At 40.3% G+C, this 24,553-nt stretch overlaps 2 protein-coding genes across 4 annotated transcripts in view; both read left to right on the top strand.

Moving 5' to 3' along the window:
- The window catches only part of eef1a1o.S (eukaryotic translation elongation factor 1 alpha 1, oocyte form S homeolog), a 4,204-nt gene extending 140 nt beyond the window's left edge, over positions 1–4,064 (top strand). The window contains 7 exon segments of the mRNA NM_001086133.1: positions 1–19; positions 1,192–1,371; positions 1,459–1,755; positions 2,549–2,699; positions 2,780–3,036; positions 3,561–3,795; positions 3,871–4,064. The exon segment at positions 1–19 is cut by the window's left edge and continues 140 nt beyond it. Of these exon segments, the coding sequence (NP_001079602.1) occupies positions 1–19; positions 1,192–1,371; positions 1,459–1,755; positions 2,549–2,699; positions 2,780–3,036; positions 3,561–3,795; positions 3,871–3,992 (1,261 nt within the window). The 3' untranslated portion in view covers positions 3,993–4,064.
- An 11,176-nt stretch (positions 4,065–15,240) lies between these two features.
- On the top strand, positions 15,241–23,531 carry rpl11.S (ribosomal protein L11 S homeolog). 3 transcript variants are annotated; one of them, NM_001093818.1, is given in 6 exon segments: positions 15,241–15,264; positions 16,464–16,611; positions 17,195–17,301; positions 19,130–19,261; positions 22,000–22,110; positions 23,457–23,525. In NM_001093818.1, coding segments are annotated over 6 exon segments (534 nt in total). In that variant the 5' UTR covers positions 15,241–15,258; the 3' UTR covers positions 23,487–23,525.
- Positions 23,532–24,553: the final 1,022 nt, after the last annotated feature.

The raw sequence follows: 24,553 nt of genomic DNA, 5'->3' as shown, positions 1-24,553 counted from the left end.
TGAGAAGGAAGCCGCAGAGGTGAGTTTCGGATGGGAATGAAGCGCAATTGTTATCTGTGCTCTCTGCACCTGCTTTACTATCCCGTGTATCTTACTACACGACTCATCACCTGTACCGTCACGTAGGGTAGCGCTAAAATCCAATGTTTGTTAGGAGATCTAGAAATCATGAACTTTATCAAGTTCTAAACCTGGAACATTAAATTGGACTTGGCTGGCGTAAAATTAGTCCAATGTTATCAGTATCACGGGCCTCTGGTCTGTGCTTTTGGCCACATTGCACTTTTAGGACGTTTTGGGTCATTTAATATGGCAGATTAACCTGTTTTCTGGTGGGTGTAACGTGTGTGGCTTTCACACGCTGTTCTTGAATTCAGGCTGCCCAGACCAATATTCCATAAAAAGTGCTAAATGCACATGCAAGCTAAACGAAATCATGGATTATATTGCCTACATCTGAAAGTCAAAATACGTCTTATTTATAGTTGGGCCTGGACTGAGTTTCAAAATAGGCCCAAACAGGCCACTCGGCAGCCCAAACACCCCCCACCAGCCCAATATATAGTGACTGTCTATGGGAACCTACAGCAGCCCCTCTGGCATTTGCCAGAACCCACAGATTGCCAGTCCGGGCCTGTTTATAGTCCTCATACTGATCTGTTGTGGTACATTAAAAAAAAAAGTGTAACATGCTGTGGGGGCAACCATTCAAAGTTGAAAAAGGCACAGGTTACACAGCTGATAAGCCCTATAGTATGCAATGCAACATGGGTGTTATCTATTGGTTTTGTGCTCGAATGGCTGCCCCATGGCTATGCAGCAGCTTATCTATATATCTATAAAAACCATGAGTCTTTCTGAAGCAAATCATGCGGGGCAACACTATTTTATTCACTACTTAAATATTTTTAATTGTTACTTTTCCTTTAATGCATATTGGAAAGCAGCAAGTATTCCTTTCATTCCTTAGAAAGAATCCTTTTTTGGGTGGAAGAACTAGGTGGGGGGGGGGGTTACCTTTATGCCCCTGAAATTAGCAATTGTTGCTGACTTGTAATTCTGTGGGTAAAGGACCAATGTCAGGTTTAGTGTGTCTTATTGCTTTTACTGTCAGTTGCAGGCAGCTAGTGTCTTTCTGTTATCTATAAATGTCTGCATTTTCAACTCAGACCTTAAATTTATATTTTTCAGATGGGTAAAGGCTCCTTTAAATATGCTTGGGTCCTGGATAAGTTGAAAGCAGAGCGGGAACGTGGCATAACCATCGATATTTCCTTGTGGAAGTTTGAGACTGGAAAGTATTATATCACCATTATTGATGCTCCTGGCCACAGAGACTTCATCAAAAACATGATTACTGGCACTTCTCAGGTATATTAAGAAAAAAAATACAAAGTATACAATGTCGTGTTTGTTTGCTTCCAGTCTTATCAGTCTCTCCTTCCTTTCTTCTTGCAGGCTGACTGTGCTGTGCTCATTGTTGCTGGTGGTGTTGGAGAATTTGAGGCTGGTATCTCTAAAAATGGACAGACCCGGGAGCATGCTCTCTTGGCGTTCACCCTAGGTGTCAAGCAGCTTATAATTGGAGTTAACAAAATGGACTCCACTGAGCCTCCTTTTAGCCAGAAAAGGTTTGAAGAAATTACTAAAGAAGTCAGTGCCTACATTAAGAAGATTGGCTACAACCCAGCGACCGTTCCATTTGTGCCAATATCTGGATGGCATGGAGACAACATGCTGGAGGCTAGCACCAATGTAAGCTATTGACCACTTGCATCTGTGTTCCCAGGAATCTAAAACTGTTAATTTTGAGTCTTTATCATTGGTTGCTTGTAACTCATTTGCATGGATAATCCATTATCTACATTAGAGGTAGTTCACCTTACAATTGGCATTTTAATCCTATATCCATGTAATGTTAAACCTGTGATTGGTCTTTTAAGTTCAAGCTCCTAGTGCCCCAATTACAGCCAGGCAGTGTTAAGTTGTAGTGCAAGATTGAATAGTCACTATAAATATAAAGATGCTAGGGGTTTTGTGCATTTTTTTTTTATAGGTGCACTTGCCAAAATCATGTATAATACCCTTCATGGAGTTTTTTTGTTTTTTGTACAGCAGTCAATCTCTGTTGCTAAAACTGATTCAAATGTAGCCCATTAGTCTAAATAGACCCCACCCTCCAATGAAAGCACAGCCTTTTCATGAGGCAACTTTAGGTCTTTTTTGCCTGCTTTGTAAAATACCCCTTAAATAATGTAATCTAAAGTGGGCCTGACCAACTTTGAGTAACAAAGCTTTTGAGGGAGGTGATAGAGAACCCTCTGTTCCTGATGGAGGGTGGGTTCTCCCCACTTGGTAAAACCCACTAAATGCCTTGGTCTCATTCCTATTCGTAAAGACAGAATGTCATATGTAGCTGTACACTCGGGAAGCTAACCTTTGGATAAATAGAGTGCAGATGGCTTCATTTAGAATTTTTCAAATGCTTAATCAACAATTCAAGTTTTAACTTGGAACCCATGTTTAACTAAATATAATTTCACAACAGATGCCCTGGTTTAAAGGCTGGAAGATTGAAAGGAAAGAAGGAAATGCCAGTGGTATAACTCTGCTAGAAGCACTTGACTGTATAATTCCTCCTCAGAGACCCACTAACAAGCCTCTACGACTCCCTCTGCAGGATGTGTACAAAATTGGTGGTAAGTAGAGGGCATTGGATAAGGTAATTTATGTGTTGTATTCACCTGTAGAACTGTGTTCATGGTCGCTCTTCTTGTAGGAATTGGCACTGTGCCTGTTGGCAGAGTGGAGACTGGTGTCTTAAAGCCAGGCATGATTGTGACTTTTGCTCCAAGTAATGTCACTACAGAAGTAAAGTCTGTGGAAATGCATCATGAGGCCTTGCAAGAAGCACTGCCTGGAGACAATGTGGGTTTCAATGTGAAGAATATATCCGTGAAGGACATTAGGAGAGGAAATGTAGCTGGGGATAGCAAAAATGACCCACCTATGCAAGCTGGCAGCTTTACAGCACAGGTTGGTATTACTACTATGACTATAATCCAAAATATTACACTTCCAAAAGTGTTAACTTTACAACTTCATATTTTTGGTTCTCGACATCTAGCATAAACAATATTTTCAGCCTAAAGGGTAATAAGGGGTCTGCGTGTGAACAAGTAGCATATGGGAGCTTGTAGAGACATATTTGTAAGCAGGAATAAAAGTAGCCATCTAGCTACTAGTAACTGCTACTTTTTGTGGCTACAAAATACCCTGCCATAGAAAACAGGGATTTCCTCTGCCTTGGAACAGTGTCTTATCACAATTTGCTATTTTGTAGCTTTGTAAAGTCTAAACATTTAATTCTGCCAGACCACCATATCCTGGCATTTTGTCAAGCAGTGATTACCTGCCTGAACCCTCTAATCTGAATCTTGTCTGCACAAATTAGATGCTGGGTTTTCATTTGGAGGGGTTGAACTTGATGGACTTTGTCTTTTTTTCAACCCAATTTAACTAACTTTTTTTTTTTTTTTTTTTTTTTTTTTTATAAACAGGTGATTATACTCAATCACCCAGGACAGATTAGTGCTGGCTATGCTCCAGTCCTGGACTGTCATACAGCTCATATTGCTTGTAAGTTTGCTGAGCTGAAGCAAAAGATTGACAGAAGAAGTGGCAAGAAGCTGGAAGACGATCCAAAATTCTTGAAATCTGGAGATGCAGCTATAGTGGAAATGATCCCTGGGAAACCAATGTGTGTAGAAACCTTCTCAGACTATCCTCCACTTGGTAAGTAACTGCTTCTATACTTATTGCTATATTTGAGCAACATAGAAGCAAACTTAACAACTTCTCTATGCACAGGCCGATTTGCAGTCCGTGATATGAGGCAGACGGTGGCTGTTGGCGTAATCAAAGGTGTGGACAAAAAGTTGGCAAGCTCTGGGAAAGTGACAAAGTCTGCTGCAAAAGCTGGCAAGAAGTGATCAATGTACAATGTAATATTGGTGTCCTGTAAAAACGTAATAAATGTTTGATGCTTTTGAATTTGACTTTGTCCAGATATGTCTCCCTATTCCCCACCCAAAGAGAAAATTGACCCAAAAAAAGAAGTTGGGGAAATTTACAAAGGGTACTGTGTGCGTGTATAACTGGTGTACAGCACACAAAGTATCAAAACTAGTATATGGAGGGCAGAGTTATGGAGAAGACTAAAGGAATACATGTACAGATGTGAGCTCACCACTATGGCTAGACATTACCAATGTAGACTTTCCTTCATTGCCATAACTAAAGTCTTCCCAAGCACTTCTTGGACACTTGCATCTGTCTTCATATATCTGACCTTATTAGCAAAGGGGCTTTGCTCAAATGAGCTGGCCTTAATCAGTGAGAAAAATGCCTTAGTTTAATGGTATGTGGGACATTTAAATTGCCATAATCCTATCGGGAAAACTTCAGTCCTATCTGCTGTTATAAATAAAGATTAAGGGACTCCAAGCCGTTCACTGGGGGAGCAGTGCGAGGGGACATCATTACAACAACATTGTACACATAGCAGGGACCTTTTTACCCATAAAGAGAATCACCTTACCAGAGTCCACCCCCTTTAGACTAGAAGAGAGACTCTCTCATTTGAAGCAATGTAAGTGGCTTTTCAGTCAAAACCGTGAGGTTGTGGAATGCACTGCTGGGTGATGTCTGATTCAGTTAATGGCTTGGATGGGGTTTTTTTTTTTTGGGGGGACAGACATAATATCAAAAGGCTATCAAGAAAATTTTGTGGCAAAATCATGAATAGCCATCAAAGACCATCTAAATTTTATGATCTGGTGTCCTTATCTCTTTGAACAGGTATTCTGTTCTGAGTTAGTGGCTTGGAGACATTTTGGCTGCATAAAGCCAGATGTATTGATGAACAGCCACCTGTAAAATAAAGGCCATAGACATTAAGATTTTTTTTTTTTCTCTTCCCAACTAATTTTACTCCAATACATCAAATTATTTTAGTTAGTGGGCACTGAATGATTATGCATCTCAAAATTTTTCAATAGACGGCTGTCAGTTGATCAGTTAATTAGAAAATGTCATTGTTCAGTGAATCTTATTGTGCCATTGTTTGCAGGGCCAAGCTGGCAACTACCCATAGTTTCCGTCACATCAACACAACAGGTTAACTGCCCCCCACTGCAAGTAGGATGAGAGAGGACCAATCCAATGCCTTCTCCCCCAATACTTTTTTTTTTTTTTTTTTTTTTTGGGTCCTACCATACTGCAGGTAGGGAGTATGGATATTTTTGTACCTGAGCTCTCTGAAGACTGCAGGGGAGCTGCCGGAGGGGTAGTGTTCTCCCAGGGAAGAGGTAGGAAGTCTCTTCCCTTTGGTAGTGGTTGTGGGTCTGGTCTGCTGGGCGGCAGCATGCGCAATATTGCTATTTTCAGGTTTGCGCACTTCGGTGACGACACAGAACCAACAAATTTAAAAAAACCAATCCTTACAGGGCGCAATGATACATCTATGGTATAAGGGTCTTCAACAAAACTAAAGCGGTTACTCACCACATAAGGGAAGTGGCCCAGGTGCAGAGCCCTCAGCCTGGGGAGCAGACAAACCAAAAACCAATTAGGAGCAAGCACTCAAAGACAAACTTACACCAGGACAGCAGTTCAAAGTGAAGTTTATTGTGTCCACAGCCTGTGGACACAAACTTTCTTCACTTTGAACTGCTGTCCTGGTGGAAGTTTGCCTTATAGGGCACAATGCCCTTTAGAACTGAGGCAGACAATGGTGGTCTCCTTGGGGCTGCAGCCACCTACAAAGCATATTAAGGTACTGTCCGTAGCATGTGGAGCTTTGTCCTTTTGCTTCTCTTTCTCAGATCCATTCTCTCTGTGTTTGGCAGGAATGTGTCACTTTTTTTATATTATGATGTCCAGCCAAATGGAGCAATCTAAAGGCAAAAAATCATCAAAATCTAAACATTTTTAGATTTAAACTGGAGAGTGTCATACTCCCCTTCCAGATGCATATGCTAGGGGTCGCTGTGAGAATTGTCTTGCCAAAGAGGATCCTCCTGCTGGTCGGTCTGAGCAAGCTATGGGATGGTTTAAATATATACTTGAGAAAACGTTTATGGATTTTAAAGAATCAGTGCTTAAAGAAGTTACTAAGGCAGCAAATACTGGTACTCTTCTCTTCCTCTGGAGATAATTGACACATCCCTTTTTCAAGTGGATAATGTCTCTAAACTTATCAAGGCTCTCAAAGGAGCCACCGAGGCTCAGGAGGCGAAAGAGAGTGATGTGGATAAATCTCAGGAATCCCTTAAAAAGGGTGAGTAATTTCCATTACATCCTGTTATTAAAGATCTAATTCCGTTCAAATGGAAGACCCCTGATAAAGCCCTAGTCTTAAAGGAACAGTAACACCAAAAAAATGAAAGTACAGTAGAACCCCGAAGTAGAGTCCCCGAATTTAACGTTTTCGCGCATTTTAAGTCTTTTTTTTTTTTCACAGTCCTGTCATTCTTAGTGCATTTCCCTCATTAAATAAAAGATTTAAGTCTTTGTTCCCTATTGATGATGAAGCAAAGGATTGGGAAGCTCCCTCAGTGGTGGATGTGGCAGTTGTGCGCCTCTCAAAAAGAAATACCATTCCAGTTGAAGATGGGATAGGACTGAGAGATGCTATGGATTGTAAAGCTGAAGACGCATTTATTCTTCTGCCTCAGCAAAATGCAAGCCATCGGTTGCTGCCTCTACCGTCTCCAGGGATATGAGGAACTGGTTGACCCAGTTGGAGGATGATATTGAGAATATGGTCTCAAGAGAATCGCTTCTTAAATCACTTAATGTAATCAGATTGGCACCCGAGTTTTTGTGTGACTCATCAATTGAGTCTCTGAAATTGGCCTCTAGGACCATGGCCCTTTTTACTTTGGCAAGGCGAGCGATAAAGCTAAAACCTTGGGTAGCTGATGACACTTCCAAAGTTAAGCTGTGTAATATGCCCTTTGAGCTGGGTCACCTTTTCGGTTCAAAATTACTCATGGAGAAAATGTCTGATGATAAGGGTAAGACTCTGCCCCAAGATGGGCAGAGGTATAGTTGGTCTAGGGTTCCTTTTTTTGTCAGCAAAAGAGGTCCCCAGAAAGAACTAGACAGTCAAGATATGGTGAAAAAGAAAAGAATCAGCCCAGATCCCAGGCTGGTTCTAGAGCCAACAGGGGAAGAAACAGATCTTTTCCTTTGGGCCGTAAGTGGGATCTCTGACACCAGAGTTTTTCAGGTGGAAGGAAGGCTAACTTTTTTCTACAACACTGGCAGGACCTATGGGTCCTACAGCTAATCAAGGAAGGGGAGTTTCACAAGTTCCCTCCTGCAGGATTCCTTCCTAAGCCCAAAAGTGCTCCTTTTCAAAAACAAAAAGCTTTAGAGGAAGCAATTCAGTTCTGGGTGTTGCTCTTTGGGATCCTGTCAACATGGAGGGTATTCAAGAAGGTGGTAGCCTCAGTTGCAGCTGTGTTAAAGCAGGAAGGCATACATGTTGTACCATATCTGATTGGTTGTTCAGAGCTGTTTCGGCATCCCTTCTTCAAAAACACATTGCAAGAGCTCTCAAGATTGTACAGTATCTCTGATGGATCATCAACAAAGAAAAGTCGTTCCTTCTTTCATACAGACAGAATCGGTTCTTGGGAATGTGTCTCAATACTGAAACAATGGATGTCACGTTGACTCCTCAGAGAATTCACAACATGAGGAATCAGATAACACACCTCATGAGGCCATATCCGGTCTCCTTGAGACAGATGATGAAGGTCTTAAGTCTGATGGCTTCCTCAATAGAAGCTATTCCATGGGCAAGATTACACGTGCACCCTCTTCAGCAGGAAATTCTGATTCACTGGGATAGGACAATAGAATCCTTGGATTCTAGTTGGATAATTTCCCAAGACACATTGAGTGCTCTCGAATGGTGCCTTCAGGCAGACAAGTTTGTTTCAATCCTGGAACCAGACTGGAGCTTTTTAACAACAGACGTATCTGCCTTGGGCTGGGGAGCTCATATGGAGATTCGTTAGGCTCAGGGTACTTGGGATGCCATGGAAAAATTTCTCATCCAGCTCCAGAGAGATGAGATTCGTTTCCAATGCCCTAATGGTTTTCTCAAAGCTCATCAATGGCAGAGCAGTCAGGATCCAGTTAGGCAACTCCATTGTTGTAATGTACCTGAATCGTCAAGGAGGAACAAAATCTTGTATTCTTCTCAAAGAAGCTCAGAGAATTCTTCTGTGGGCCAAAGACAATCTATTAGCTATATGGGCGATATAGACAATATTCTGGCAGACCATCTGAGCAGACTGAAATTAGATTAGGAATGGTCTTTGAGGAGAGACACCTTCCTTAAATTGATTCGCTGGAGATTCAGACTAGCAAACATTTTTCCCCCAATCCCGATGATCAGCAGGGTAATCCAGAAGATTCGCCAGGATCGGGCGTCTGTAATTATAATTCTTCCCTTCTCTGCGAAAAGAGTCTGGTTTTCTCAGGTCATGAAAATGTGCCACGGGAATTACTGGATTCTTCCCCAGGTGAAAGACCTGATCTCCCAAGTCCAAGTACTTCATCCAGACTTGGCACGCCTAAGGCTCACTGCCTGGAGGTTGACAGGCCCTATGAACATCATCTGGACTATCAGATAAAGTGATAAGTACTCTTCTTCAATCCAGAAAACTTCAAAAGCTTATTCCAGGTAGGTCAAAGTTTTTAAGGAATGGTGCCTCATAAGGGATGTAAATGTAAATTCCCCTACTATTAAAGATATTCTTGATTTTCTTCAAGAACTGGATAAGAATCTAAGGCCTGGGACACTGAGAGTTCAAATTTCTGCAATCTCGGCATCTGCTTGTCTACAAATTCAGAGATTTATGAAGGCGGCACAAAAACTAAGACCATTGGTCCAAATTCCCGTTCCTCAATGGGACTTGAACATAGTTTTGGAAGGGTTATATGAACCCTTGGATAAGATCGACTTAAGGCACCTTTCTTTTAAGGCAAGTTTTCTTATGGCAATAACTTCAGCAAACTGAGTCAGTGAAATCCAGGCCTTAGCAGCTAAAGAACATTATCTGCAATTTTCTACAGATCAGATTGTGCTCGGGACACTTCCTGATTTCTTGCCTAAGGTTCCTTCTCGGATCAATGTAAACCAGGAAATTAGACTACCATCTTTTTTTCCTAATCCAGTGACAGAGGAAGAACTAAGGTATCGCTAATCAGATGTCTATCTTGTTCAGGCGGAGGCATTCAGGAGATCTGAACATCTTTTGTTGCTATGTCAGGGAAAAATAAAAGCCTGGCAGTGTTAAAGTTAACCCTATCAAGATGGATAAAAAATACTATTCAAACTTGTTATATAGCTGCTAATTTGTCTCCTCCAATTTTCATTAAAGCTCATACGATGAGGGCAACAGCAACTTTCCTTCAAGTCCATACAGCAGCACTTTTGTCTCCACCCTAATAAAGATTATGTGCAGTAGTGTGTACTTTTTTTTTATAACACGGGGTATTGGGGGAGGAGGTGCCTCTTATAATCTGATTGGTCCTTGCTCGTCCTACTTGTGGGGGGGCTTCTGTATGGACTTGAAGGAAAAGGAAATTACGGTAGGTTAAATTTCATTTTTTCCTAGCTTCAACTAGACTATATTGCTTGAAATGATCATTTCAGGATAAGCTTGTACCTACGATAAAAGGATCTTAAAGGGCATGTAAAGGCAAAAAAATAAAATCTCATTTTTACTTTTTTTAATGAAAAAGAAACCTATCTCCAATATACTTTAATTAAAAAATGTGTACCGTTTTTTATAAGAAACCTGACTGTATGCAGTGAAATTCTCCCTTCATTTACTGCTGTGGATAGGAATTGTCAGATGGTCCCTAACTGCTCTGCAGGGAAACAATCATGCTTATGAACAGCAGGGGGAGCCCCCACCTTACTTCCCAGCCAAGCAGATTTGTTTCCCTGTAGAGCAGTCGGCGACTGTGTAGAGATTTGTATTGGATTTTATTTTTGCCTTTACATCCCCTTTACTGTTTCCAACTCCAGCAGCAGGGACAAAGATCATGGAGCCAGATTTAAACAGATAAACTGGGATTCTATTTGGAGGATTATTTTGCTGTAGCCACTGGTTCTGCAGAGTTGGAGAAAGTTTGTATCAAACAATACAAAAACTATAAAATCCACAGATTACATGACAACACAGGACCCAGTGCAGTCTGTATATTCTGATTATTAATCAGTCTTGCTGTATCGGCTTCTGGCAGATAATATTTGATTTGATCCCTATGCAGCCCAGACCACACTGAGCATGTGCACAGTCTTGGTCTTGCAAAGATGTTTAACAATGGTGACCCCCTGTGGCCAACTTTGAAAGCATAAATCATTTGTTTTATTAGGCTTGTGGTACAGTAAGTTCATGTTTATGTTGAGTATATAAAATACAGCATTTCTAGCCTTATTCTATTTTAGACTTTTCTTCCTCTTTAAATCTTACCACACCACATCTACAGTCCATATGGGGGCTGCCAAATAGCCAATCGCGGCCCTTATTTGTCTCCCTCCCCCCCCCCCGGAACTTTTTCATACTTGTTACTTCAGGTTACTGAACTGGAATGTTCTTATTATGCGCATATGGTTATTTTTTATTATATACTAAGCACCTTAAAGTACTGGACAAGCACTCTTCTGGCAAGAAGAAACATCCCACTAGCAGGTAGACCTGTGCCTCCATGGTGATGTCACATATTGAGTGGCAGTAACACTTAGATAGCATGCTGGAGTTCATCGTGGCTGCTCCACTAGGGGTACCAAGGGACAAATGCTCAGCAGAGATAGCAACAAAGCCAGAATCTCAACATCAGGTAACCTGTTACACTAGGCTGCAGCTCCTCTTAAAAAAAAACAACCTGGGGTATTTTACAGCACCTGCCTGCCATCTTATACTCTTATTTCCAGGAATCCCTCAAGTGGAGGGAATCAGGCCTCTGGCATTGGCTGGTGGAATTTTTTTTTAAAGAGTAATTTGTTATTCTGTTTTGGCACCTGAAGGCTGCCCCTTTAAAGATGCTGCCTTAGTCACAGCTGGAACCCCCTAGTGATGTTTTAACTTTATTTTCCTTTAAGTTATATGGATTATTTTTGTATTGTACTAGATAACTTTTCTTCTCAAATTCTGATATTTTTTATAATTTTCTTTGTGGTTTCAGGTCTCCATTTGAGGTCCAACAATTTATTAGAGCCCCATACATACCTTCCAACAGTCCTTTTTGTGGGACAGGCTTAATTTTGACAGCCTGCTGTCCTGGATCCTTAATGGAATGGCCCAGGGGCGTAACTACAGAAGAAGCAGATTCTGCGGCTGCAGGGGGCCCCAAGAAGTATAGGGGCCCATAAGGCCTTAATTCATATACAATTTCAATAAATATTGTTAAAACAGGTCAACCTCTAGACCTTTTAGGGGCCTAAAAAATTATTTTTTGTGGGGCCTAGTAATATCTAGTTATCCCACTGAATGGCCCCAAAGCCTGTCACCCACATACACCCCCGTCACTCCCTCTGCTCCAATGTGATTGATTGTTTCCACTGGGAACTGAGTGGGTGGGACCACAAATCTGGACCTGGGAACTTCCAGAAAATGTTACAAAATTTTGCAAAATAAATGTGATAAGGTGATGTGACATTCGCCTGAGAGGAAACAGAGATTGGTCCGAAATTGCCTGTTTTGAGCCAACCTCTCATTCATGTAGCTACAAGCAGACAGAAGTTGTATTATATTTATGTACCTTGTGCACAGCACAAAATGCGGCATGGTAAAAAGAAATTCCCCAGCAGACGTTTGTACCTCTACATTTTTACATTTAGTGTCTTGAATCCTCTCTGAAAAGGGCAAATCTGTGAAGCTCCACTGGGGCATGGACTGATAAATAAAATCTAATCTCTTTTATAGTGCTGTGGAATATATTGGTGTTATGTAAATAAAGTATATTGATAATAATACAGCAAAACTATACCCCTAAAAAGCACTGAAACTTACATTAACTCAAGATTTATATTTATCTTGCATTGATCCACAAACAAGGTATAAGGAATAAAGCTTTTTGTCTCTGACCAGCTGGTCAATGATAGAGGGCTGCACCAGTGCAATTAAGATAAAGTTATATAATTAAAATAAGTAAGAAGCACAGAATTTGGCAACTCAAGAGTGGTGAATGGAACTGATATAAAATGACCACATCTGAATACTGACCTGGTAAGTGAAATGTTTTTAAGCACTTGTAATGTCTGGTGCTGCTGAATCTCCATAGGTACTGCTGCAGAAAGTCCAAGTCCCCAAAAGGGTGCAGATGAAGCCCAGTATCCATGAAGCCCTTCCGCTTTGGTGTAGGAAAATCCACAAGCCAGAAGCTAAGTTATGTCCGATTTTAAGGTCCTCTGATATTGCTTGTATCAGTTGTATTTTCGTATGTAATCTGTATGTTTACACACATTTTTGAAAGAACTCCTTGCCATACTGCTGTTATGCCGTCTGGTGCCTCAGGTATGGTAGGACAAACAGGTTGACAAACAAGATAGGCGGTTTATTGCAACAGGTCACAGACCAACATCACCTGACGCGTTTCGGGAACAAACTCCTTTAATCATATATATTATATATTGAGGAGCACACATGTGGGGTTTGGAGCGGTCTAAATTTCTCTGACTTTGTATGTTTGTAGGATCTCAACAGGGACTGCTGCTGAAAGTCCAAGACCCCAAAGGGGCATCAATGAAGACAAGTGCCAACTGAGCTCCACAAGCCAGAAGCTAAGCTCTTTGTTACTGTCCCATCTGCAGTGCTAGCTTGAATGCAGTGTGGGGAAGAAGGCATACCCCTTTATAGAGGACAGACAATAGAACTTTTTAAAGGGGATGCAGGCCCGGACTGTGGGTTCTGGCAAATGCCAGCGGGGCTGCTGTATGGTTCCATAGAAAGTTACCATATAGTGGGCTGTTTGGGCTGGTAGGGGGCTGTTTGGGCCTCTGTGTACTTGGAATGGCAGGGCCTATTTTGACTACCAGTCCAGGTCTGAGGGGATGTATGGTCAAAATGTTTAATCCACCTTTGGCTTTGGGGAGTGTATATAAGGATTTTTCAAATTGCAAATAATTCTTTTTTTTGTTGTTGATTTTTAGTTTCTCGAGCACAAGCATATCGCCCACATAACCTGCTCATGCTTCGGCAGTGCGCAAAACCTTCACGGCCCGTGGCCGTCTCTTATTCATGGCCCATCTGCCTCTTCTGCTTGTGCCGCTCACCTACCAGTGAAAAACGAGTAGCAGTCTTATTTGCAGACGCCTGCTCGATGTGCCTCACTGTCACTGTAGAAGAAGAAACGGCCACGGACCGTGAAGGTTTTCCACACTGCCGAAGCATGAGTAGGTATGTGGGGGATATGATTGCGCTGCAAGGAACTAAAAAACAGCAAAAAAAATTATTTGCAATTTGAAAAATCCTTATATACACTCCACAAACGATTCAAAATTTTGACCATGCATCCCCTTTAAGCTTACATCATGGAGGTGAGGCTAGTGACTGTCCATTTTGGGAGTATATACGCTTTACCAAGTGAGGGGCCAAAGAAAAATGCTAAGAGTATAAAGACCTTGATCCCACTTTAATTATTGCATTACTCAACCACACCTTGAGTCTCATACTATTTTTAGATTGTAAGCTCTTTTTGTGCAGGGCCCTCATTACCTCTTGTAACAGCTGTATTTTTATGTATGCTTGTAATCTGCATGCTCAATGTTTATCATGCATTGGTCTATTGATAAGGCATAAAAAACACAACACGTTCTGCTGGACCAGCTTGTCAAAAATGGAGGGTGGCATCTATGCAGCTAATGTTATGGAATAGTTTTAATGGGGAAAGATGCTTGAAGAAGTAGGAAGATGTCAGGGAGGGAGACAGTAAAGCCAAAATGTGATACTTAGAAATGGTGAATGGAACAGATATGCACTGAATACTGTGTCTCATGCACCAGTATGAGATGAAGACCTCAGCTCTTTCCAACACAGTTCTGATGAAGAACCCATTGCTCGTTTCAGAGAGCAGGCTGGAGGAAGCCAAAAACTTTGGATATTTCCAGCAAATGAAGATGTGAATGTAGAAAAGAGGATAGGGGCTGTGGGTAAATTGTGGATGGCTACTAAAGGGGGGAGTGGGGCTGAGGGTGAATTGTGGAGGGCTAATGGAAGAGGGAACTGAGGGCTGTTCTTGATGTGTTAAAGGAGGTTGTGGTGATTCATGGAGGACCGAGGGAAGATAAGGAAGGGTAAGGGTTGATGGTGAAGAGAACTAAGAAAAAACACTAAAATGAAAATATGAAAATACAGGCTGAGGGAGGATTAGGAAAGGGCTGAGAATGGATTGTGGTAGGTTGGAGAAGAAGGGTTGCTGAGGGCAGATCTTGCTGGGTTAAGGAAAAATAGGGCAGGCACAAATCATATAGGAAGAGGAAGCTGAGGTAGACCATGGAGGACTGAGGACAGATCTGGGAGGGCTCTATGATGAATCGGAATGCTGAGGTCAGATTGGGTAGGGCTAAGGGAGGACAAAGTAGGAGACTGAGGTCTGAGGGCATGTTACCAGACTCAAATGGCAGTGCATCCACACAAAATGATTATATTGTACACAGTGGAAAACTGGTCATTATTTGGACTTAATTTATAAGCAATGCTTAAAATATGCTCCTGGGTAGTAACCCATGATCATATAATTGCCATCACTGTTGAAGCTGCAGCTGGATAAAAATATGCTATTCACTGATAATATGATATAATATGCTATTCACTGATAATATGATATAATATGCTATTCACTGATAATATGATATAATATGCTATTCACTGATTTGTCCAGATGCAAATTCGACCAGTGTCTATAAATGAGCCGTGTGTAACCGTTCTATAAATTCCAGCAAAGGAGTGTTCACCCTAAATAAAAAGAAAAATCTTCCGGGATATGAACGTTCCTTTACCTCTGGAACCTAGTGTTCTTTTTTACTACAGCTCAGAGATTCTGTTCCATTCCAGCAGGACACTCATGGTTAATCTCGTTTATGAAGTATCGCTGTGACGTAAAACGTTGGGCCTTACGCACTATATAAGGCTGACTCTCAATTCTCGCGATCTCTTCCCATCTCCCAACATGGCGGTGAGTCTACGATGTGGGAGCTGGTGGACCGGGGATTGTAATCTGTCGCCATCCGTTGCATATAGGTGTTCCTGTAAAATGTAACTATGTGTTACTAATGCTGGATATGTTCGCTCCGTGATTCAATTATTGCAACGTCTCGTTTACGTTGACGGGTTGCTAGAGGACTATCCTGGGCCCGCTGTATACTGCAATTAACTCAGTATGCCGGTCCTGTGTATGTGTGAGTAATGTCAGCTTGTAGGAACTTTAGGATAGGTGTATCTATGTGCTTATACACGGTCTCTGTTATTCTACTCCAGTGTCAGCTCTTTATTTCCCCTTGGCTTCTACGAATTGCTTTATAGGGCTATATCTAATAAAATGGAGGCTTTTAGGCAGGTAGAGGCTGCACATGTTTACCACGTCTCTACGAGTTAAAGGGCGCTGCGTATCACTGCAGTTTGGAACTTGGGAGATGTAGTAGTCTTCAGTGCTTTTGCCTGTGTTATACTTTTGTTAATATGGTGTATGATCCTACGAGCCTCTCTAAGTATATCGAGGAGCCTGTCCACCTATCTTTCAGAGCAAATCGTTACTAATAATGCTTTTTGTCACTTCCTGACTAATAGAGGAAAGGTATGATGGTGATCTTGGCCTGTAATGAATGGTATGTTTTCCTCCATGAGAGGTACTGGTAACCTATGAGGCTTGGTATATACAAAGTATGCCATATTTGAAGCAAATGTGAACCTTCCCCATTGATTTGAAGGTGTTGGAATTTCCTGTGTAGTTTGTGGAAGTCTTTAATTACCTGCTGCTCTCTTGTTGACATAACAAATTTGGAAAATGTCTATTTTACTTATTATAGTAGCCTGTTAACTGCATTGCCACTTTGAGATAGGTATATCCATGTAGAGGGCTTTTATAGTTATGCTTACTGATCATATTAAAAGGACATGCCAGACCTCTATGTGTAAATGGCCAGATAGCATTCTTGGCAAAACATTTGGCTGAATACAGGACCCAATCTGAGTTGCAATTTATATATTCAAATCTGAGGAAAATCAAGACTTGCATCTCAACACAACTTGCTTCCACTCGTCCAGATTTATTTTAAGGGTTTGTTTGGAGTTGGTTCTGCCATATTTTCATATACTACATGTTCAGTTGCAAGTCCTTTTGCGAGCAAATAAGTAATTTTTCTTTCCTACCTCCAGGACAAAACTGAGAAAGAAAACCCTATGCGTGAGCTGAGGATTCGTAAGCTCTGCTTGAATATCTGTGTTGGCGAGAGTGGTGACAGACTGACCCGGGCAGCCAAGGTGCTGGAGCAGCTCACCGGGCAGACCCCTGTCTTCTCTAAAGGTAAAGAGATCATCTCCTTTGAATCTGTTATAGCGATTACACTGGTTGTGATATGTCCCAACATGCCTTCAACAGTAGCTTGCCATCTAAACTGTAGATGTCACTATTGAGCAGTGGCGCTGTAAGTAAAACAAACACTTTTCCGAGATGCCCTTTTTTTTTTTTATAAATCATGTGCAATCCATATCAGTAAATTGATGTGGCTATGGAGAATAACTTTTGGATAGTGCATAACATTCCTGCTACATTTTTCCCTTTCTGTGCCAATGACAACCCCTTTCAATTAGACTGATACTTGTGACTGCCCTCTAAATAAATGTGTATGGTGCCGACATAGCTATGCCAGAACTTATACAGGGGTTCAATAAATACAGTTGGACTAATTTTTGAATTCATAACAATGTCTAGGCTAGGGGGGAGAGACTTGGCAATAAAAGCATGTGTTTTTCTTGGCACTTGTTTTATTTAGTGGTATAACCTGCTGAGCCAAGTGCAGGATTTTTTCCAGCTGTCAAAGAATACCCTTTGTCAGATCTAATTAATTTTGCAAGACTGTGCACTTAAAAAGCAATTTGTTTTGCAGCCCGTTACACAGTGAGGTCTTTTGGCATAAGGAGGAATGAGAAAATTGCTGTTCACTGTACAGTTCGTGGAGCCAAAGCAGAAGAAATCCTGGAAAAGGGATTGAAGGTAAGGACTCTTTCTTTTGCTCTGGTTGCCCTGGCTTTGTGCTGCTTTTAAATCTGTTTTAAATCAATTTTGTATGTGACAAAACAGTTGCATTAGCATGTTTAATTGTCCATGTCTAATATACTGGCTTCCTAGCTGGTCAGTTACCTGTTTTTTCATTCACTTAAGAAGCAGTAATGTCATAAAGTGACAGCCTTATTTTTATTTAAAGTTTTACCTACCACCTGTAAACTTTTGATTAGCAAGTCCTATTTTATATTGGAGAAGTTTTTCTTTAGTTCTGTGGCGTTATGAATGACATTTGACCTGTAAGAACTAAAACCATTGAATGCTACACTATTCATAAATATAAAATTAGTATCTGTTTTGGGCATTGAACGAGTCATAGGGTTTAAATTGAAAATATTCCCCCTCTGAACAATGTAGGGCTTTATTAATATATATTGCATAATACATCTCATATGTAAAACCCTACTTCATGTAAATTAACTATTTCATAATATAGTTTATTAGTAGTATGTCTCATTGGGTAATCATAAATAGAAAATTCCTGTTTTAGAAAATAAGGGCCACCCGCTGGGATCCTAGGATTCTCGGTGCACACAAACAAACCATACATGTTGGGTCATGTGAGCAATTTATCAGTTCTGTCTCTTGCTTCCACCCTTCTTCCTGGTACATTTAGAACTGAAGTTTTGGTCAGGTGATCTGAGGCAGCACAGAGACCATCATGAATGGTGGCTCAAGGCAAGAGATGTAAAAGGGCAATATTTACTTAAATATATATTCTAGTTTGGTAAAATTCTTTAATATGCCACTTAATTTGATATAAACACTTAATTGTGGGAGTATAGTTTTCTTTTAATAGGATTTGATAAGGTGTCCTAGCCAAAATGAATGTTTGAGTAGCTTGTGTAGGAGGTATGATAGAGGCTTTGCTGTAGTGCTACTATCTGATTGAGCCAAGTATCTCCTAAAAACAGCAGAATACAAGCAGCACAAATCTGAGTTCCCAAACTTTGCTTTCCTCCGACATGGTCTTGTTTTGCTTGCCTGTAATTGTGTATGTACTTAGTGCACATACAGTCTGGGTTTGAGAACAGCTTTTTGGATTAGTTTTCACTATTCCAGATTTCATTCTGCTCTGGGGCTGTACCCAAGTAGAGGAGTTACTGATGCTGAGCACACTTGATCTTGGCACTTGGAAATGGCCTAAAGATAGAAGCAAAATCTGCCGTAACACCAGAGTGATGGTTATCCGGCTGACTTTTGGACCTCTTTGATCTAGGGTCTTGGTTATCCGCACTTTCAGAAAATGCACATATTAAGGCCCCTTATCTTTAATGTCAGTAGCGATAGACTTTCCTCTATAGGGACTTTGACTGGTTTGGAAGCAAATCTTTATACTTTGTATTTAGTCTTTTGATTGTAAGATTGCAAGCAGGTAGGGTTGCCAGCTTTTGAATACCTCTTTACCAGCTATGAAGTGCAGATAGGCCATAAAGTAAAGGGGTGCTAAATAGGAAGTGCAATGATGGAAAGGGGTGGGTTTATGACTTCATGGATGTGCCTGGGTTGAATCTGTACAAAGGGGTGAAAGTAGGGCAAATCAGACATTAAGTGGGCAGTCCAGGGGGTGCAACTGAAGGGTATTTAAAACTGGTGTTTTACCAGCTAGGCCAGTAAAATACCAGTTGAGTGGCCACTCTACAAGTATGCAGCCCTGCTTCCTTTTCTCGGTGTAAGCCCTGTATATTTGCTATCATGCATAAATTCACACACAATATTGTGGTCATTTATAACTGGTTAATGGTTTTTCTTTCTCTAGGTCAGGGAATATGAATTGAGGAAAAACAACTTCTCTGACACAGGAAATTTTGGTTTTGGCATCCAGGAACACATTGACTTGGGGATTAAATATGATCCAAGCATTGGTATCTATGGACTGGACTTCTATGTGGTATGTGCATCTTGGGAACAGCCTTTCAAGTATAACTAAATGTTGCCATGCACCTGTTGGACAGTTTGGCTGATTTTGTGGTTTAGCACCCGAGCACCTAGTTTTGATACTCAATCCTACAGTTCTCTTTGATCAATATTTTTGAAAACAAATGTACTTCCAGATATGTCGTCCATGTAGGCAGATGGGGCATTGGCAGAGGATGTCAGATAAATTGCTGCTTATAAACTATTCTGCTCAATATGCTTGTTTAGTATATTGGCCAGTATGAACAAATGAAGTGCTGTATCCTAACTGATAGCTCTAATTGTCACTAAGATATTCACACAGCATCTGAAATGCTTTATTTAAAGGATCACTATTCATATGTTTAACATGTGCAAGATTTTACCTGAACTGTTACATGGTGCCTGTCTAAGGCATTTGTGTTCAACTATAACTTTTTGCCGCATCTTAACAGTGTAACTCTGGTAAAGTTTTCTTGTTTTACCCCTTTGGCTGTGGTGTGTATGTTCTTTGTGTAAGATCCAAGCTTCTCACTGGGATCAGGAATGTGTGCTGTAAAATTCTAAGGGTTATGCCTCAAGTGTTTTGTCAGTTATAGGTCATCCTAAAACTGCCAGTCCCATCTTCTGTCAAGTTGTGGACCTTGTGCTTACAGAAACATGTGCCTAGAAACGTGTTCCGGGGCTGAAAATGTTTAGTTTTGTCTAGCACATTCTATTAGTGAATTTAAAGTTCCAGTGGTGGTTTCAGGTACATCAAGTTGTAGAAAAACTATGCACAGGACTGGCACCTATAAAAGGAACTTTTTTTTTTTTCCCTGCACTCCAGTTAGGCATAGAGGCATTACTATTTTGGGCAAAAAAATGCTCCTAGGTACTGTTGAGCTCTCCACCAAAAGGAGTTCCCAGTACAGGTGGCCATTTAGGGACTGTAAGACCAAAATCTGCTCCATGTTTCCACCTGGGCTGTGAATGCAGAAATAACAGGGCAGAGATGAACGATTAGTCTTTTTCTACAGACATGGAAACTGCCTGAAAGCTCTCCTTCACTCCCTGTTCTTTCTGCACCCAGGCCACTGCAGTGGCTTCACATGCACACCCATGAGAGCTGATGTGAGTGTAGGGGCTGGTTCTCACAGTATCAGCCCTGTGTGGCATTAGCCTAAAAATGTGACTGAGGAGAGTGCCAGCTCTCACTAGTGGATATAGTTTATAATGAGAGCGAGTAGATTTTGACCATGGTCTCCATGTGATCAGACATGGCTCCTTCACTTACATCATCCTGTAAGTTGTCTTTATAATTGATACTCAGTGATGTAAGTTCTATAACCTGAAACTGCTCTGAAAAGTTACTTAGTGGGCACATTATTCACTATTAAGGGGCAGATTTAAGGGTCGAATTGAAAATAAACATTTTTGATTTTTTTTTTTTATGGTCAACTGTCAAATTCGACTAGGGAATTATCCAAACTCGGTTTGTTTTTTTTTTTTAAAAAAAATTGATTTACTAGATGGATCATACTCTGGCCCTTTAAAAATTTGAATTAAATAGTTTGGTCGAATTTGATTCTAATTCAATTAGTCTGTAAAATTCGTCAGTTTTAAATATTTATTTACAATTTATTAATAGTCGAATATTCGAACAATCAGATTCATGTGAGTTAAAAAAAATCACATGAATTTGAAAATTGACCCTTGATAAATGTGCCTCTAAATGTTGCATGATTTCCTAAATTAGACCCTGTTTATAAACCACCACGTATGCACTGAGATTGTGGGCAGCTATGGGCCATTTTAAAAGTCATACTTCGATTCGAATTTGAAAAAACTTCAAAAAAATTCGACCTTCGAATTTCGAAGTACTGTCTCTTTAAAACTTCGACCATTCGCCACCTAAAAGCTGCAGAAGTGCTGCTTTAGCCTATGGGGGACCTACTACAACCTGTATGGAGGCAATTGGGGGAGTTTGGGAGGTGGAAGATCGAAGTTAAAATGACTGATTCGTAGTTGCCAAATTTGGCCCACTTCAACCCCAAAAAAACTTCGACCTCCATTCGATTGGTCTTTTTGAATTCGAAGTTCGACGTTTTTTTTAACTTGGACCTTTGATAAATATGCCCCTTAGAGGCACATTCATCAAAGGTCAAATTTCAAATTAATGTGAGTTTTTAAAAACTGCCGTAAATTCCACCAATTGAAATTTATACAAATTTTTTTAAACTGATGAATTAAATTGACCAAAAAACTCAAATCTAATTTGATTAGAATTTTAAAAACTCTAATCATGATTTTTTTTCTAAAAAATAACTCGTCAGGATGGCTGCAAACAACTCAAAATTGATCCCTGGACCTCTCCCGTTGACTTAAAACAGAAATTCAACAAAACAGAAATTCACCAAGTTTTAGGTGGCAAATAGTCGAATTTGTGTTCTTAAAGTGGCAGAGTATGATAAATCTCGAAATCGAATTTTTTTTTTTAAAAAAACTCTAATCAAATTTAAATTCCCTAGTCAAATTTGACAGTTTTGACCATTAAAAAAAATTTGGAAGTTAGAATTTCGAAATTAAAATTTCAATTTGACCCTTGATAGATCTGCCCCTTGGCGTGAACACTTAATCCCTTAGCGAATAGGGATGATTATTTATAGCCATTTTCTTACATATAGTTGACGGTGCAAGCTTGCCAGCCTTGATTTTAAATCTTTGGTCTTGACTAACATGCAATATTTACAGGTTCTTGGCCGGCCAGGATTCAGCATTGCTGACAAAAAGCGCAAGAGGGGCGTAATTGGATCAAAGCACCGTATTGGAAAAGAGGAGGCTATGCGCTGGTTCCAGCAGAAGGTAAATCTTCAGGAACATACAAGGGAGCGCAAACAAAGACCAGTGTACACCTCTTACCTTATGTTGATTGCACTAGTGTAGGCATCTTTATGGTTGTATGGCCATAGTATTTCCCAAGGCTCTGTTGTTCTTTCTTGTGGGACTATAAATGGGTATAACGGAGGCTTTGGATATGAGTAAGATGCCAGTTCTAGGAAGATCCAGTGACCATTGAAGTCTGATAATGAAGTCTGATAGTTTTCTTCAAACAGGAGCAATAAGGGAAAAATACACTGGGTGCCTAATATCTTTAAATAACCCACACGTTATCCTTTTCTTGTCCTTTTAAATCAGTGACTACCAACATTAGAAAATCTGTTGGTCTTGCATTTGGCCTATTTAAAGGGATTGGATGTTGGTACTTCCCTCACTGCCACCCTGAGGTGGCCTGCCTGATTTTTTTTTTTTTTTTTTTTTTTTTTGATGTATTACTGGGGTAGAAGGGAAAGGATTTAGCAATGCAGGAAAGTTACTGCAGTGAGTTTTCTTGTTGTTTTAAACTCCAAATGGGAGAGCTGAACTAAAATTGATTTACACACATTTTAATAAATAGACCTGTTTGAAATGTTTGTTTTTAAAATGCATTCTGGTAGAGTGAGGGGATTAGACCCCCCCCCATCCCCACTAAAGAAAAATAAGCCAGGGGCGTAGCTATAGAGGAAGCAGACCCTGCGGCTGCAAAGGGGACCAGGCGGTATAGGGGCCCTAATTCATATACAGCTTCAATAAATATTGGCAAAACAAGTCAACCTTTAAACATTTTGGGGGCCTGAAAAATAATTTGCTGTGGGGCCCAGTAATAGCTAGTTAAGCCACTGCTAAAAGTACCATAGGTGGGACTGGTATTACTCACAGGTTTGTTTGGGTTCTCTGGGGGTTAGTTAAAAATTGGCATCCCATCCTCCGGGCTTTGCCTTCAATATTTAGGGGCATATTTATCAAAGGTCGAAGTTAAAAAAAACAACAAAAAAAAAAAACTTTGACCGTCGAAATCAAAAAGACCAATCGAATGGAGGTTGAAGTTTTTGTTGGGGTCAAAGTGATCTCCCAAACTCCTCCAATTTCCTCCATACTGGTTGTAGGAGGTCTCCCATAGGCTAAAACAGCACTTCGGCAGCCTTTAGGTGGCGAATAGTCAGTTTTAAAAAGACAGTACTTCAAAATGCGAAGTTTTTCACTTCAAAACTTCACCTTGACCTCTGATAAATTTGCCCCTTAAAGTTTCACATTCATTCTATATAGGGTGAAAATGGGATTTTTTTTACTGTTTTAATATCCTTTTTAATTTATTTTTTTTCTTTCCCCAGTATGATGGCATAATTCTCCCTGGCAAGTGAGCTGCTTCAGTCAAAAAAAAATCAATAAAACTTTTCAAATAAAAATTCAGTTGTGGTGTTTTGTTCAATTCCTTTACTTTCATTTTAGGGCTTTTTCACAACCAGGAATAAAAGAATCTCTCTTCTCAAGTAGTGTTTTGGCTGTGCTGTACAGATTTGACATTGTTCTGGTGTTATAAATCAGACAACTGCCACTCTTAGCTGTTATGATGTTTACTCAACCTGCAGGAGGTCTCCCAATCAAACTTTAATGTTAATTACAGTGCAGCCCATTGCCATAGTAGTGTCCTTCCCAGCTGGGCCTGTGGGAAGCAGATATTTATCTCTTAGACAGGTAGTCTGCCAGCGGTGTGGGGGTAATATAAAGCTTCACTGAATAACTTTGTAACTTATATCTCACCGGGTGAGCACTGGTCCCTCCATAAGGAAGCTGAGATTTACCGGAGTAGTAATGCAGAGGAAATCCATCTATTTTGCTTTACTGAAAGGTAAAAAGGTTTACTAGCTATAGTTAGCAGGTCTTTTTAATATATAATTTTGGAGAAAAATACATACAAATAACTTGTCGTTTTTTTTCTTCTGTAACTGCATGGCAACACATATAGTGAATAAAGTACCCCCTCTTGTAAAATATAAGGATAGTATAAGTTAGAGGAGTTTCATGACCATAAAAAAACAAAGTCGAAGGCTGAGTGCTTTTATACAGGTCATGGAACTCCGAGGTAACTTATAATATCCTCATATTTTGCAACGGGTACTTTATTTATTATAATACACAAGTTACAGTGTCATGTGACAGAAATGACATCAGAACTCACAGTTTATAACTGATAACATCATAACTCAGTTTATAAGGATATAATTTACAAGTTGTTCATGGCTTTTGTGTATTATATTAACATATACTTCACTGTCTATGTAATATCCTGAGTTGGCTCAGCTGGTTTGGAAGTGTCAAGCTTTATCAGCACAACATTGCTAAGGGCTCAAGCGTCACCTCCCCTGACAAACATGAGCTGCCAATAGTTAAGATGGCGGAGTAGGACGGAGTCTTATTTAGCATAAAG

The sequence above is a fragment of the Xenopus laevis genome, chromosome 2S, assembly GCF_017654675.1.
Source record: "Xenopus laevis strain J_2021 chromosome 2S, Xenopus_laevis_v10.1, whole genome shotgun sequence".
NCBI lineage: Eukaryota > Metazoa > Chordata > Amphibia > Anura > Pipidae > Xenopus > Xenopus laevis.
This window is presented reverse-complemented; position numbering and strand designations above follow the sequence as displayed.

Bases quoted from the DNA above. Each gene is read 5' to 3' on its own strand.
- rpl11.S (XM_018241751.2), top strand. From the start codon at position 16,488: ATGCGTGAGCTGAGGATTCGTAAGCTCTGCTTGAATATCTGTGTTGGC. The intron at 16,612-17,194 runs GTAAAGAGATCA...TTTGTTTTGCAG, and splicing joins GACCCCTGTCTTCTCTAAAG to CCCGTTACACAGTGAGGTCT. The intron at 17,302-19,129 runs GTAAGGACTCTT...TTCTTTCTCTAG, and splicing joins TCCTGGAAAAGGGATTGAAG to GTCAGGGAATATGAATTGAG.